Raw genomic sequence first — 18,282 nt, 5'->3', positions numbered from 1 at the left:
AAATTTCAAGAGAAACTTTCCTATCAACTTGAGAATTTATGATTTCAAATGCAGTGTTAATACTACTGAATATCTAAAAACATAATAAGCTTCAATTCAGGTTATACCCCTGGTTTATGTCCATGTTTTCCGTTAATTTTTTTGTATCTTGTGCTATAAAAGCTGTACTACATAATTTTTTGGACAAAAATATTCCTGCCGTTATAACTTCTGTTATCTTTCCACATTATTATTACCATGTACATGCATACACAATATTTTTTCTTACATTCTTCAATGGTAAGTTTGAATTCATTTAGGTTTTAATTAAAATGTTACCATTGTTATATTTAGTAAATTATCATTTCTATAATATATAAACATAAATGTATAATTCAACTATCAACTTAGACTTTTAGTACCAAATGGCTTGTGGTCCACTGATATCCGGTTGCTCCCTTGTAGGCGTAAATGGCGTAGATTGTGTGGGTATCCCCATCCTTTGTAATAAAAAAAAAACTTAGACTTTTAGTTGAAACAGAACACATCATTCATTATCATAATAACATATTAAGATTTGGAGTGTACACAAGTGTTAGAAAACTATTCGCTGTAAATTGTATGCATTTTTTATTTGTATCTTTCTTGTATAGTTTTCTTAATCAATTGACAAATGAAAAGACATTACCAGTCATTATCATTGGATTATGCACCATGATTTTCTTAGGGTTGTAATTTGATTACTTTATGGTTATGATTGATTCTAGAAGGAGGTAGGAGATGACTAGGTCGATATTATATTATGGACTCTATCTCAAGCAATATTGTTTTGTTTAATTAGCAAAAAATTTTCCTACCCGTTTGGTTAACATTCACTATTCACTTTTGCAGGAGGTGGTAAATAATCGGTTAACTATAAATGTATTATGTCAAGTAATTCTAACATTATTCTAAATTTATAATATGTGGGTTGTAAGTAAATAAATTTAAAGATAAAAATTCATAAATTAGTGTTTGACATATATATATAATCATGATTATTGTATGTATAGTTTATTTAATTGTAAATTAATAAATTTTTATTATGAACTTAATGTATTGATTTTATAAGCTTATAATTAATAGATTATATACATGTAATACTAATGATATCTTTTATTGCGCGAAAAAAAAAAAAACAGCGCCACTAAAAGCACTGTTTATGTAAGTCGAAACAACATCATTTGGAATAATGTTCACATTGCAATGTGAACCTAACCTTAGTCCATGATATAATGACTGAGAGATGACATATTTGACTGACTAAATTTATTAACTCGATCACATAATTATTTGTAACCCATTATTTAATTTTGTGATAAATATTTCACTTGTTTCATATTTATTGAATATCACAACTAATAATAAATATTTAAATATAAAATATTTTTCACACAAAAAATTAGTAGATGGATAGATTATAGTTTTCATTATTATCCTTCAATAAAGACTTGTGGTCCACTTATATATTATCCTTTAATGTGTTTATTTACATATTTTTCCAATTCCAAAATAAGTCACTGGTACTGCTTTCTAAAACCCTAATTATTCATTCATATACAATATTGTTCAATATTAATATGTAATCTTTAATTATGGGATATCTGCGTTGTTATATTACCCAATGTGAATATGTGATTTTTAAATCCATTGTACCGTGTATGCTGCTCACTTCATGCCATTAGACCACAAGATCATTAGCATATCTACATATATTTATTTACAACAATTTACATATTTTTCTAATTCCAAACTAAAATATGGATAATGAAAAATTAAAAAAATCAAAAATTAGAATAAACGCAGTCAAAATGTCAAATTAAAATATATGTTACATTTCAAAAACAAATTAAACTAATTACTGGAGGTATGACTTTTGTGGATGTTAAAAAAAAAAAAGAGCACATTATTGTTAAATGAAACTATAGTATAATTAAAATGATATTTTAGTGTTGCTATAATGAAACTAGTGTGCGTGAAAAATAAAACTAAAATCCAGAGCCATACAATAACATATATTATAAAATGAACCTGTGGTGTAATTAAAATAATACTTCAGCATTACTATAATTAAATTAGTATTTGTGGAAAATGAAACAAAAAAAAATAGAGTTCATGAAATAATGTATTTTGTCAAATGGAATTGCAGTAGAATTAAAATGGTACTTTGGTATTACTATAATGAAACTAGTGTGTATGAAAATGAAACTAAAAAACATAGTAATATTGTCAAATAAAACTGAAGTGTCGATGCCGCGCTCGATCAAACCAACAAAAGGATGGGGTTCAGATTTGTTTTGCGTGATTCTTCAGGCCATTTCATTGCTGCCAAAAGTCTCCCATGGTCAAGTGTATGCAGACCGAACGAAGCTGAAGCCATTGGCGTTCGCGAAGCGTTGAGGTGGATTAAGGATCTTCATTTTGATAACTGCCAGATCGAAAGTGACTCCTTCCAAGTTATTAATGGCATTTTGCATGATCATAGTTTATTTTCTTCTTTTGATCTCATCTTGAATGACATTAGAAAACTAGTACTGTTTTTGTTAAGGTTAGCTTTTTATTTGTAAAACGGTCTACGAATAGGGTTGCCCACTTGTTAGCTCGGGTAGCCCTTTCAATGTCTGACTGTATGGACTGTTCTTTGGTTTCCTTTCCATCCATTGTTCGTGTTTTGAGCTTGGACCTCACTGAATGAATTTTTCTCTTTTGATTTTCAAAATAATAATAATAATAATAATAATAATAATAATAATAATAATAATAATAATAATAATGAAACTGAAGTGTAATTCAAATGGTACATACTTCATGTTAGGATCGATACGGGTTCACAACACCAAATTATAATAGCAACTTGATCTGGAAATATTGAGAATATTTCTAGTGTAAGATTTAAAATAAATCATACACAAAATAAGGCAATTTGAAGAAGAATTTTCTGTATTGGCAAAATGATATTACAATAGGAATTACAAATATAACTCTCTATCTCTCTCTAAAGACTATGCTACTGTGATGGGATAATTTACAATGAAAGGAGTTCCCTTTTTATAGCAAACCCAATGCCTAAAGAATTGCAAGACATTTAATGCAACATTAAATGCAATTCTTCTCCTGCAAGTAATTTTCCTTGCTCAAAACCTTAACCCAAGCTTTTTCCATTTCTCAAACCTTAGCCCAAGCCTTTCCCTTTAGGATAAACCTTTGCCCAAGCAATTCCCTTTAAGAGAAACCTTTGCCCAAGCAATTCCCTTTAGGCAAATCTTTGCCCAAACAATTCCCTGCAGGAGAAACCTTTGCCCAAGCAATTCCCTTTAAGAGAAACCTTTGCCCAAGCAATTCCCTTTAGGCAAACCTTTGCCCAAACAATTCCCTGCAGGAGAACCTTTGCCCAAGCAATTCCCTTTACTCAAATCTTTTCCCAAGCAATTGCTCCTCCAAAACCTTAGCCCAAACATTAGCTCCTACATTTGACTTTATTCTTTACAAATCTCACACTTAAAGTCACAATGTGGATCTTCATCCTTTTGCCAATTCCCTACTGCTTGCATACTTGTTAGGCCAATTGAGGATCTACACCATACGAATTTATCGTTGGTAATAGGCTTTGTTAACATATCTGCCAGGTTATCTTTAGTATGGATCTTCTGTATATCCACACTTCCTTCTTCCACCTTTTCACGAACAAAGTGATACTGAACTCGTATGTGTTTCATCTTGGAATGAAATGCTGGATTCTTTGTCAAGTACAAAGTGCTCTGATTGTCACAGAATAGAGTCATTTTCTCTAACTTGTGCCTGAGCTCCTCCAATAGCATTTGCAACCATATTGCCTCTTTACTAGCTTGAGTAGTAGCAATATATTCTGCTTCCGTCGTTGAAGTTGTCACAACCGACTGTAACTTCGAGACCCAGCTTACTACTCCGCCAGCAAGAGTAAACACATAACCCGTGGTGGATTTACTACAATCAAGATTACCTACATAATCTGAATCAACATAGTCTTTAATAATGAAGTCTAATCCTCCATAACACAATGGAATATCTGAGGTACCCTTGATATATCTAAGGATCCTCTTCACAGCACTCCAATGCTCTTTACCTGGATTTGACATGTATCGACTGACCGCTCCCACTACTTGTGCAATGTCTGGTCTAGTGCAAATCATAGCAAACATTAAACTGCCCACTACTGATGAATACGGTACTCGAGACATTTCCATCCTCTCTGCTTCGTTGCTAGGACTTATACTTGATGATAACTTGAAATTAATAAAAAGAGGGGTAGAAATTGGCTTACAATCTTGCATGTTGAAGCGCCGCAATATTTTCTTCAGATAATTCTGTTGAGAGAGCCAAATCTTCCTATTATTTCTGTCTCGGTGGATTTGCATCCCTAGAATCTTGTTTGCTGGTCCCAAGTCCTTCATTTAAAATTCCCTAGCCAGTTGAGCCTTCATCTCTGTGATACGATCATTGTTGGGGCCTACTACCAACATGTCGTCAACATACAACAGCAAAATGATACACTGATTATCATCAAATATCTTGCAATATGCACAAGGATCTGAGTTAAATCTATTGTATCCAAGGCTCAGAATGAATGAATCAAATCTCTTATACCAACATCTCGGCGCCTGTTTGAGACCGTATAGAGATTTGTTTAACCTGCAAACCAAGTTCTTTTTTTTTCTTCTTCTTCAAAACCTTCTGGTTGGAGCATGTAAATCTCTTCTTCAAGTTCTCCATGTAAAAATGCAGTTTTCACATCCAACTGCTCAAGATACAAGTCAAACACATCACACATCGCTAAGAATGCTCTGATTGTTGTAAGTCGTACAATAGGAGAAAATATCTCATTGAAATCAACTCCTTCTTTCTGAGCAGATCCTTTTACAACTAATCGAGAGCACGATACCGTTCGACTTGATTATTGCTATCTCGTTTGATCTTATAGACCCATTTATTCCCAATAGCCTTCCTTCTTTGTGATAACGAGACAAGTTCCCATGTTTTATTCTTATGGAGAGCTTCAATTTCTTCTTGCATTTCTGTCATCCACAAAGATGCATCTGGATATTTCATAACCTCATAGTAAGTTAATGGCTCACCATCTTCTGTTAGTAGACGATATGCAACATTTCCCTCCATTGAAGAATCTGAGTGCCAAGATGGTTGTCTCCTCTCCCGAGTTGATCGTCGAACTTTTGAAGTTGAAAACTCAGCTTGATCTTGTTCATCATGCACTATTGTTGCTTCAGAAGAAACTGGAATTTCTTCTTTCCTTCCTTCCCTCAACTTGTACTGTTGCTGTCATTGGTTTCTCCTTCCCAGTGCTTTCACTTTCTTGTACCTTGTCTTCTATAAATACAGCTGTTGGTGATAATGAACCAAAAATTGATTTAATATCGTAAAATAATATTTATATATACACACACGAAAGTATATAAAATATTATTCGATATATATATCTGAAATATATATATACACACAAATATATATATATATATATATATATATATATATATATATATATATATATATATATATATATATATATATAAATCAGACCACCATGGTTATATGCATGAATATCTACGGAAAAGATATATACATATCAACCAAATGGAATTTATAATTCACAGATTATAATTCCAACCAAACTATATCAAAAAAGGGAGGATTTTTGCTTAGAAGCATAATCCAAAATCGAAAGAAGGAAAAGATGGCTCGTGTTTGGGTAAGGGTTTTTAGCGTGAGTCAAGAGACCACTCTTTCCTTAACACCTTATTTGCCACCTCCCACAAGTGCTAGGAGCGTTGTGGCCTAGGTTTCCCAGGATAAAACGCGCTACAGTTCGACGTTTGAGAAGCCAAACGAGCGAACCCGACAAACTAGAGCAAAGGCTTGAACACAGCTAGGCAAAGAAAGGAAGAGAAGCAGAGTTTTTGAAGCTGAAAAGTATGATTTCGTGTTGTGTGTTCTGCCACTTCGTGCTTGGAAAATCTGCTCCCTCTACCCCTTCTTATATAGGGATCAAAGAATGAATAGCATTCATCATGGAATTTAAATTGGTATTAAAACCAATTTTATAACTCCTGAAACAACATGTCCATTATCTAAGATTTAAATTCAAATATTAAAAAATAGAATTAATAGAGGATTTAATTCTGTAATTGTTGAATTTAATCTTACAACGGTCTGAAAGCAGAAGGTAGAATAGCCTGTTGCTGGTTCGGCCCCCAAGGCCGAACCCATGTTGTCCCATGTTTCGGCCACAGCCGAAACATCAGTTTCGGCCGCAGCCGAAACAACGACAGCCGAAACAAGTTTCGGCCACACAAGGCCGAAACCACAATGCCATGTAACAAGTTTCGGCCACACAAGGCCGAAACAACACATCTCTCCAATGGCTTTAGTGTGTTGGAAAATGATACCGAAAGTTGGCATAACTTAGCCCGCAAGGCCAGCCAATTTCCGGACGACATTCCTGCCCGCAGGTGCCGGCGCACACGAGCTCGGGCTTGAATCAAGCCTCTCCGATCTCGTTTTAGTTGGAATTTGATTTGCACCCCCACACCCCCCGCACGCGCGCGCGAGAAAGCCTCTATGCTATACAATTCTACAAGCTCTAAAAAAGCTCTTGTATAAAAGGGGGGGTCAAATCCTCTTTCCAAACAAATGTGGGACAAAAAGCTCACTTTTTCCCTTCATTTTCCAACTCAAGTGGGTCTACTTTGAGAATCAATATCTCATTCACCCATTATCCGTTTTGAGCGTACAATATATCAATCTCTTCGTCTCACTACGAAGAACCCGAATCCACTTTGACCCGACCCAAATCGGAAGTGGACCCCACTGATAATTGTACCACAAAATAGCCACTTAAAATGCCATTTTAATGTTATTTTTCCAACAATCCCCCACATGAATGAAAAATTGATTTTCGGGGTATTTTGAAATCGGAAACAACTGTGTTCAAATGGTCGATCCCTGCATAGGATAGGTAGGGAGTCACTATACCCTTTGAACCTTCCCTTGTGAAGAAATGTTTACTCTACTGGCTGTTCGGTAGAACGCGATGTCTTTGAACCGACTGCCGTTTGTGTAGACGATGACATATCTCACACAGGAACCTCCCAACCATGCTCTGTTCTCATGAGTGTGCCTATTTTGGTCGTGGGTCACCGTTCCTGGTTCTACGAGAGTTTCTAAAGAATTGTGCCCAACAATTCTCCTTTGAAGCGACCCTCACTTCTCTCTTACATAGGTGATTCTTTCTCGAGTATCCCGCATACTCAAGAATCATTAAAGCATCAACATGCTAGCCTTGTGCGGGAGTCACTATTTCTTACGAGGAGTGGTAGGGAGTCCGAGACCCCCCACAGTGACACGCTCCGTTCCATAATTTAGTTGTCCCATTGAATCTAGGTGCCAGCTAGGTTGAGTATCCACTATAGAACTTTTAGTCCAAGGGCTTTAGACACATTCCTCGTTCCAACTTCTCAACAACCATTTGCTTACCCTCAGGTTCGCGAGTTAGCGGCCGCTATGTTATCTTTTGACATCACATAGTCAATAGAGATAACCCCCGTTGTGAGAAATTGTTTAATGGTATTACGTCTTCGACTTATAAGTCTAGACTTACCATTCCACATCTAACTCTGAACTTAACCAATTTTGGCTTGACTATCGCAATGCACACAAATTGGAGGTACGAGTTCACCACTAGGAACATACTCAAAATAATGGCATAGGCATTTGGCCTACTCGCTCGCGACACGAGTGTAAGGCTCTCAGCTTAGATCCCGTCGGATCTTAGCTATCACAAATCATTTCGAGAATTTCCATCCAACCGACTGCACTGGCCTACGTAAAGACGTAGCCTTTGATGGACTTAGCGTCCTTTGATATCCCGTTAACGTGCTATACTTTCCAAGTACAGCTAGATATCCCACGTAGTGCAGTCCAAAGTCACGAGCATACCTTAAGTATCTCACAACTCTCACTATTGCCTTCTAGTGCGCATCACTAGGGTTACTCGGATGTCTACCAAGTTCGTTAACCGCAAAGGCAATATCTGGCCTAGTACAACCCATTTGATACAATTAAACTACCGATAATCTGAATGTATTCTCCGTGAGAAGTACAATCTCCGTGATTATTGGCTAGTTGTACGTTAGTATCTAACGGTGTCCGAGCCACTAGATTATCATCCTTTACAAGGATTCAATCAAACTTAATGAGATTGGCTTAACACGAGACCATACGGTCTTCTCATGATTTTAATCTCGAAGATTAAATCTGCCAAACTCACACCTCTCATGTCAAATCTCAAATTTGACATGTTCCTGGTAGAATTGATCATTCGATCGTTGCTACCCACGTTGAGTTTATCGTGTATAAACAAATAGTGATATCACCGTCTATCTTACGTAAAACGTAGACACACTTTCATTTTCGTTTATACCAAACTCGTTGGTCATCATTGTATGATCAAACTCTCATGCCAAACACTAAGGCAATTGTTTGAACTAGACAATAATCTCACCACTTACACACTTTCTTTTCACATCGTGGAACCACAAACCCTCAGGTCGTTCCATGTCTACTAAGAAAGCGACACATCCATTTTAATGAACTTCCAAGTCTCGCTAAACGGCTTTGGCAAGTATCATTCTAATGGATTCCATTCTCATCACACGGGAATGTATATCGAAGTAACCGTGGCACTCGCGTTGTATGTAATCTACAATTACAAGCCCGACCATTTTACTTCAATATAACCAACCGGTTTTATCTTCCAGCTAGTGATCCACTTAGGATCCCGAGGTCTTACGACCTGGAGGAAGAACAACCAGTTCCAAGTATGATTCTCTAAGATAGAATCTACTTCACTCTCGATAGCCTCTCTCGGGTTGGTCCACATGTAGAAGTCACCACTTCTACATACGTTCGAGGCTCATTTTCTAACAACCATGTCAGAAAATCCGGTTTATTTTCTAGTAAACAAGTTAGAATATGCGCATCACATTCTAGTATGTTTGTTAGAAATCTGGACCAAAGGATTTTTCAATCCTAGCTCTCTTGCTACGTCTAGCTTCGAGCTCGGGTTATCTTTCACACCCTTCAACCATAGCTACGCCGAAAGTTCCTTTCAACGTGCTAGGTCCTTTATTGATCCTTCACAAAAAATACATCTTCCAAGAACGATGAATTTCTTGAATCAATCTTTCGTGTTATTATGTACATCCAAATTCTTGGACTCGTGTACTAAGAACCAATACACACCTTTGGCAAGACACCCCCACATTTCAGGCATTAGTAGGAAAACTTCCTACGTACCTATAATTCGTAAGAATTCCATGCGGGTAACCTTATTTAAAATGTACTTACTTGTCCAAAGTATTGTCTCACCCCACATACCTTGAGGTAGACCCGAACTTATCAACGTCTTGATATTTATGTTCGGCAACAACGTTCGATTGAGGTGAATACCGTGTCGTGCGCTCGAGTACGATACCAACGCTTTCGCAGAAATCACCAATAGGTGTTTCATATTTGCTACATCGATCGTTAGTAACCGCATTAATCCACAATTAATTTGGTTATCCTTTTATTCTTATAAAGAATAAACATGTGCTTCACGTCAGCACATCTCGTAGAAGCTAACAGATTAGCCTTTACAAATCCATTTGGTTTTAACCGTAAGGCCACAAACCCGAATCAGTGCTTCCGAAATTGAAGCACGAATCAATGCTTAGTAGTGAAGCACGAAACATGCTACACAGAGCACGAATCACTGCTGCCAAACTAACACACCGATTCCAAAGCAATCTCTATTGCTTTAAATTATAAACTCACAGCAACATCGATCGGTTGCTTAATTTATAATTCTAGTGCTACTTAGCACTAGGATTACTAGTTAATTACACAATTAACCAAACCTCCTTTCGTGCTGATCACATAGCATTTTTACAATGCTAAATTTAATTAGCCACATATGAAAGGTTTAAGCTAAGTAGATTAGCATTAAGAACAATCATAATCTAGCACCTTTATTGCTATTACCAAAGCACCAAGTGCTTAAGTTTTCAACACCTAAAGGTGCAGCCACCAAGTGGCCGAAAGTGCCTAATTAAGCACTCTACCTAGTGCTTAATAGCACTGTTACAGTGTTTTAATTTGCACTTCAAAGTGCCAAATTAAATTGCACTTTCCATTAGTGCTACAAAAACACTATTCACCAAAACACAATTTGTCTCAAATTAAATATACTAGTATAATTTTGAATTTTTGATCAAGTTATTATCACACAATTAACGAGAACAAATCAACCAAATTTTCTGACTAGTTGAATCAAGCTTATATAATCGTTCTCAGAATATTAATTAAAATATTCAACAATTGAGCTGTGACGCTCACGATTATATAGCTATCCCAATTTTTGACAAATTGATTATTGAAATCCTTATGGTTCTACATGAACCAGAACCAAAGTTCACTACGGGATTTCAGCATGTAACACGCTTGTTACATTTCATTCCGGCCATTAAGTCATTTTAGCATTTTCCACATAATGCTTCGTGATGCATTACGCACTCATATTGAATCATTTTATACATTTGACATTATTCTTACAAATAATTCATATGTACTATGATTCAATAGCTCAATGGAACAATTCATTTTTTATTCAACAATAAAAAATGTATCACAAGGATACTACAATATTTATTTAACAAATAAATAAATAGGAAAAATTACATTGGAAACCAATTTCCATTATTCCTATGTAGTAGTCCTTCGAACCCGTGTGCCTTGTTCCATTCTCAACCGTCCACTCCACAAAGGGTGGTCCATAGCGCACATCGGGGGTACCTCGGTTGTGACCTCACTCGTCCAACCATCCACATGTTTTAAACATAGCGAAGTTGTCTTCAACCTTTTCACCAGGATGACGGTTCTCTTTGTAGTGGCATTTCTCCTTCTTTCCAGAATCTTCTTGAAAGCTAAGCTTCCGCTTAAGTTTCCTTTGATTACGGTTGAAGTCATTGGTCACACTACCATAGTCCTCAGACCATGTAGTGGTCACACCATCATAGGATCCTTCGTGGCTTTTAGCCGATCCACTAGGCAACACAATAGGTACCAATTGTGTGCCACGAGCCACAGGTCTACCGGTTCGTGAACCAACGTTCTCCGGAGCACCATCGTGTGTTTTTGCAACTCCTATGGAAATCTTATTTCCAACGTTGCCGCCGTCAACCGGTATCACGGAATGTGCAACGTCGTTGCCGTTCTGACCATTTGAATGTGCACTACGAGCAACATTCACGGATCCAATACTCTTGGAATCCATCGACTTGTTCATTATCAAAAAAAATAAGGTTTTAAGATTGTTGATGATAATGAACCAAAAATCGATTTAATATCGTAAAATAATATTTATATATACACACACGAAAGTATATAAAATATTATTCGATATATATATCCGAAATATATATATATATATATATATATATATATATATATATATATATATATATATATATATATATATATATATATATATATATATATATATATATATATATAAATCAGACCACCATGGTTATATGCATGAATATCTACGGAAAAGATATATACATATCAACCAAATGGAATTTATAATTCACAGATTATAATTCCAACCAAACTATATCAAAAAAGGAGGATTTTTTGCTTAGAAGCATAATCCAAAACCGAAAGAAGGAAAAGATGGCTTGTGTTTGGGTAAGGGTTTTTAGCGTGAGTCAAGAGACCACTCTTTCCTTAAAACCTTATTTGCCACCTCCCACAAGTGCTAGGAGCGTCGTGGCCTAGGTTTCCCAGGATAAAACGCGCTACAGTTTGACGTTTGAGAAGCCAAACGAGCGAACCCGACAAACTAGAGCAAAGGCTTGAACACAGCTAGGCAAAGAAAGGAGGAGAAGCAGAGTTTTTGAAGCTGAAAAGTATGATTTCGTGTTGTGTGTTCTGCCACTTCGTGCTTGGAAAATCTGCTCCCTCTACCCCTTCTTATATAGGGATCAAAGAATGAATAGCATTCATCATGGAATTTAAATTGGTATTAAAACCAATTTTATAACTCCTGAAACAACATGGCCATTATCTAAGATTTAAATTCAAATATTAAAAAATAGAATTAATAGAGGATTTAATTCTGTAACTGTTGAATTTAATCTTACAACGGTCTGAAAGCAGAAGGCAGAATAGCCTGTTGCTGGTTCAGCCCCTAAGGCCGAACCCATGTTGTCCCAGGTTTTGGCCGCAGCCGAAACAACCCACAGCCGAAACAAGTTTCGGCCACACAAGGCCGAAACCACAATGCCATGTAACAAGTTTCGGCCACACAAGGCCGAAACAACACATCTCTCCAATGGCTATAGTGTGTTGGAAAATGATACCGAAAGTTGGCATAACTTAGCCCGCAAGGCCAGCCAATTTCCAGACGACATTCGTGCCCGCAGGTGCCGGCGCACACGAGCTCGGGCTTGAATCAAGCCTCTCCGATCTCGTTTCTAGTTGGAATTTGATTTGCTCCCCCCCCCCCCCCCCCTCCCGCGCGAGAGAGCCTCTATGCTATACAATTCTACACGCTCTAAAAAAGCTCTTGTATAAAAGGGGGGGGGGGGGGGTCAAATCCTCTTTCCAAACCAATGTGGGATAAAAAGCCACTTTTTCCCTTCATTTTCCAACTCAAGTGGGTCTACTTTGAGAATCAATATCTCATTCACGCATTATCCGTTTTGAGCGTACAATATATCAATCTCTTCGTCTCACTACGAAGAACCCGAATCCACTTTGACCCGACCCAAATCGGAAGTGGACCTCACTGATAATTATACCACAAAATAGCCACTTAAAATGTCATTTTAATGTTATTTTTCCAACAACAGCATCCCTGTTAATGATAACCTTGTGGGCAATGGGATCCCACATGCGATACCCCTTCACTTCATCAGCATACCCCAAGAAAACACATTCTCTTGATTTTGAATCAAGTTTTGATGTTTCTTGAGTGTTGTATATCACATATGCCGGACTCCCAAATGTATGTAAGTGTGAATAACTTGATGGCTTACCAGTTCACATTTCCATTGGCGTTTTCAGATCAATTGCGATTGATGGTGACCGATTGATCACATAACAGGCAGTTTTGACTGCTTCTGCCCAAAATGGATTTGCCAAATTTGTAGTCCTCAACATTGCCCTTGTTCAATAAGGTTTTGTCATCCGCTCTGCCACTCCATTTTGTTGTAGAGTATATGCCACCGTGAACTGCTATTTGATACCTTCTTGTAAGTAGAATTTATCAAATTCATCACTAGTATATTTTCCTCCATTATCCGACCTCAAATACTTGATCATTTTCTAGGATTCAAGTTCCACATGCGCTTTGAAGATTTTGAAAACTTCTAATACATCCGCCTTCCGCTTGATTGGATACACCCAACATCTCCTGGAGTAGTCGTCGATGAAGGATACAAAATATTTTGCACCTCCTAGGGATATAACTGGTGCTTGCCAAACATCGGACTAGATTAGCTCCAAGATAGCTTTGCTTCTTGCTTTAGAGCTCTCGAACTTCAATCTATGCTGCTTACTTGTAACACAATGCTCACAAAAAGGTAATGATACCCTTTTTAGCCGTGGAAGAAGATGTTGATCAGTAAGAATCTTTAGACCTCGATCTGTCATGTGGCCAAGTTTTTGATGCCACATCATCGTTGATTCCTCTAGAAGATTGTCTGATGCAACAACTGCTTCTCCTTTAAGCATGTATAGATTGGCCGCTATCTTTTTAGCTTTCATCACAACAAGCGCACCCTTGCTTACTTTGATGATCCCATCTTGAATGTGAATTTTACATTCACAGCTATCTAATTGTCCTAGAGACAATAGATTTTTCTTCAGGCCTTTCACATGTCGTACCTCTTGGATAGAACGTGCAAACCGTACCATCAAACATTTTTAGTTTAATAGTACCAATACCAGCAATCTCTAAGGCATGATCATCTCCCATGAACACTGATCCTCCAAAGACAGGTTCATATTTATGAAACCATTCTTTCCGTGAGGTCATATGCCATGCTGCTCCTAAGTTCATGAGCGAGACATCAACTAAACTTTTCCTGCCTTCAACAATTGTTGCTGCTTCACCAAATAAAACTTCACCTCCATCCGATGTACTCACAACACAACCTTGAGTGTATGTATATATATATATATGTACATATATGTATATATACATGAACTTTTCAACATGTACATATATGTATATATACATGAACTTTTCAACATGTTCTTGTTTGAACGTCAAGTGTATATACGGGTATCCTAATATATTAATTCATCACAAATTTTCAGTGAATACATCGCATATGAAAAGTAAAATTGTTTTTAAAGACCAATGAAAAAAATAAAAAAATTCAACGTGTGTGTGTGTGTGTGTGTGTGTGTATATATATATAATGGCGAACCTACAATGGGGGCAGCTGACCCCTCCCTAATTTAAGGCTTTTATATAATATAAATATAGAAAGTGCTAAAGGTTTTAGTAGCTTAGTTGGTAGAAACCTTAGGTTGTTTATGGTAGGTCATTGGATCAATTCCCACTAGTTGTGTATTTATATTTTTTAAGTCTACTTTTTTGTGAATCATTTAGTTAATGTAGTCCGCAAGTTTATATTATACTTCATTGTATTCGAATTAATTTAGAAAAATTAAAAGTTGATATAACTAAAAGAAACTTAAAATTAAAGTATTTAGGAATATACTATCTTTTCTATTCAAACTATGTTATCTAATCAATTATGAATTATGTTTCATATATTTTACTCCCTCTGTCCCATTTTGCCTGTCCTGTTTACTATTCATTGGTCAATCCAACTCTTTCTTCGTTGCTTATTTTCTTTAGTAATTTTTAATTATTTTTAAATTTGATTTTTTATGTTTAATAGTACTTTTAATGTAGTTTCTAAATATATAAATTTTATATATTAAAAATAAACTTAATATTATAAAAAATTAAAGTAAAAATAGCTTCAGTCAAGCCTCGTTAACCGAACCAGACAAACAAAATGGGACGGAGGAAGTAATATTTTATAGCATTTCAAAGTGTTTTAAAATTTAACCCTACCCAAGTATAGTTTTTGCTCCGCCCTTAACTATCTTGTCGTCTATCATAAATATTATTGTATTATAATTTATAATGTATTTGAACCATATTATAGATGTTTGATATTTTTTCATTGATAATTCTAAAGTCGTAGCGAATTCTTCAGACAAAATTGTGGAAGATGCAATTTTTTCTTAGAAGTGAGATCTAGAGTTAAGTATGCCCCCACTAACATTATTTTCTGGGTCCGCCACCGTGTGTGTGTGTATATATATATATATATATATATATATATATATATATATATATATTATGTTTAATCACATTTATTAGTAAATTAAAGAGAAAATTTCAATTTTAGTCCACTGACTATTGCACTTGTGTTAATTGCAACACTTGACTTTCAAAAATGTTAATTTAGTACCTTAACTATGCAATTTCTATCAATTTTGGTCACGCCGGCCAAATTGCGGGCCAAATCTCACCGGAAAAACTTAACTCATTAAATAAAAAGCGCAAAAGTGTCATTTCATGTTATTTAAACCTCCTTTGGGCTTCCTTCTCTTCTCCGACATCCTTCCCCGCCGGCAAAAGTGTCTCCAGAAATCACCGCCGGCACCTATCACACAGTCTCAACCTCATAGAGCCGCCGGAAGCGCACAAGGTGGGAAAAACTAAAAATGAAATGGGAACATGAAAAGCAGCTTCAACCATGTCTCATCGAAGATGTTCCCGTTCCTACACGAACACCATGTTAACGTCGAGGAGGTTTCGAAACATTTGCCTAAAATCGCCGACGAGAAGGTTTCATACTTTCTGATAGATAACAATAGCGACAAGGTTGAAATCGATCGCAGCAGCGGCGCCGTTCGCCACTGTCTCATGCCAAAGACGATCCCCTTCCTCCACCGTAACGGTCCTCGCCATCTTCGCCGACAGGATGCTATCCAGAAGGTGTCCAACTACCGCTTACCGGAAAACAATCATGGCACCAAGGATTCAAATTCAAATCGTTTGACGGAGGAAAACAATCGCGACAGCGTTAGCCATATCCTACGGAAGTGGATCCAGTTCCTACACGAACACGATCTTAACAAAGAGAAGAAGCCGGAGAAGAAGGAAAGCACTCTCAGGAAACGCATGCGCAAGTTCTTAGGACAATATTTTGATTGTAGAACACCAATCGTATGCACGACGATAGCATGTGGATGGATACATCACATGCTCCATCTATCTCTCCAAGAACTGAAATCGAACCACCGGAGCCGGAATTCTCTGAGAATGACGATCCAATGGTTGACGTTATTTTTCCTCCGTCTCCAGCTATCACACAGGACCACCGATACAGGACCAGCTATCACCGTCGCAGGTTTAGTTGACTAAGATGATGTTTATGCAGACTGAAGAGGGCGGAAAAGAATGTTGGCACCGGAGGTGTTGAGGAAGAAGAAGAAGCAAATAATTTTTTAATTGTTTTTAACGTAAAATGACTGTTTTGTCCCCCTAAATAAAAAATTTAAAAATGTTTAAGTTTTTTCGGTGAGATTTGGCCGGCGTGACCAAAATTGATAGAAATTGCATAGTCAAGGTACTAAATTAACATTTTTGAAAGTCAAATGTTGCAATTAACACAAGTGCAATAGTCAGCGGACCAAAATTGAAATTTTTTGCGGATATTAAGTATCTAACATCTTAAAAAAAAAAATAATTTTTACTACTAAAGATTTATTTTTTAATAATAGTATGATCAAATTGATACTAAATTATTTCAAACCAAACAAATGACCATTTCATCATATAGAATAGGCACACAGTCATCAAATTGGGGAGAAAAACGAATATACACATTTGAAATATACACGTGCATGTATATGGGAAACATTTGATGCTAACTTCACTGATACAAATAAAATGTATTATAAATTGAATTTGAAATTTATGTCATTCATACATTATATAAAACGTGGAAAAACAATAACGGGAAAAAGATATATATATATATATATATATATATATATATATATATATATATATATATATATATATATAATACCTCCACATCTTCAAACACAAACTCTAACGTTGTTGTGGTGTAAGTATCTTGGTTGTTCTTCACCTTATACAGTCGAACCGTACCCTTATTAACCAAGCAGTACTATGTATGATTTATATATTAGTCTCAAAATCAATTAGATACAAATTATATTAATAATCTTATTATGTTGGTAATTATAAGTCTTCAAATCTATGAATTATATTTAATTATTTCGTTTTAATAATATTATACCTTAATTATAAAAATCATACTTAATAATTTTAGTAATACACGGGACCTAATAATTACCATAAATAATTTTTAGTAATTGTCAATTTATCTTAACAATTATATTTATAATTAACTATTATGGCAATTACTAAACATGCATATAAAAGTCCTACCTAATTACTAAAAAAGAAGTATAATCATTTATTTAAGGTCTTTAAATACTAATCTTAAATGACATCTTTATGCAATAATATTTATATTACTAAACTGTCCCTGAATTTGGACGTGAAAATCTCACAATTACTTATTATTATTATTATTATTATTATTATTATTATTATTATTATTATTATTATTATTATTATTATTATAATATATATACATCCTTTATATAATAAAGCTATATGGTTTGGGAAATAATTAATGTTACAATTAATGCCACAACATCCTTTATTATAAAAAATAAAAATAAAAAAAAACACAACATTTAAAAAATAAAATAGCTATATATTATATAATCATATAAAAAATATACTTTTGAAAAATAAAATAGCTATATATTATATAATCATATAAAAAATGTGTTCAATTAGAGTTTAAATTTACACATACAAAATTTGAAATTTGCTTTCCAAATGTAATTATGTTAGTTATTATTCGTATTGTGAAAATTATAATATAGATGAAATACAATTAAGAATAAATTAATGTAATTATGTAAATTCTCTCTATAAGTTTATTTGAATATGTATATAATTAGAGATTATATTAACCATACAAAATTTTAATTTTAATTTTAATTTTAATTGTAATTTTGTATTCTATAAAAATA

General features: G+C 35.3%; 1 protein-coding gene across 1 annotated transcript; it reads right to left on the bottom strand.

Annotated features, from left to right (window-relative positions):
- Positions 1–4,917: 4,917 nt before the first annotated feature.
- Positions 4,918–14,149, bottom strand: LOC109174726. The gene is made up of 3 exons (XM_019323981.1): positions 13,999–14,149; positions 13,705–13,916; positions 4,918–5,328 (listed from the first exon to the last, which is right to left on the bottom strand). The coding sequence occupies exons 1-3, from the start codon at positions 14,147–14,149 to the stop codon at positions 4,918–4,920; spliced, it is 774 nt and encodes a 257-aa protein (XP_019179526.1).
- Positions 14,150–18,282: the final 4,133 nt, after the last annotated feature.

The sequence above is a fragment of the Ipomoea nil genome, unplaced genomic scaffold (genome assembly GCF_001879475.1).
Source record: "Ipomoea nil cultivar Tokyo-kokei standard unplaced genomic scaffold, Asagao_1.1 scaffold0656, whole genome shotgun sequence".
Lineage (NCBI taxonomy): Eukaryota > Viridiplantae > Streptophyta > Magnoliopsida > Solanales > Convolvulaceae > Ipomoea > Ipomoea nil.
The sequence above is the reverse complement of the archived record's forward strand: the minus strand, read 5'-3'. Positions and strand labels throughout refer to the sequence as shown.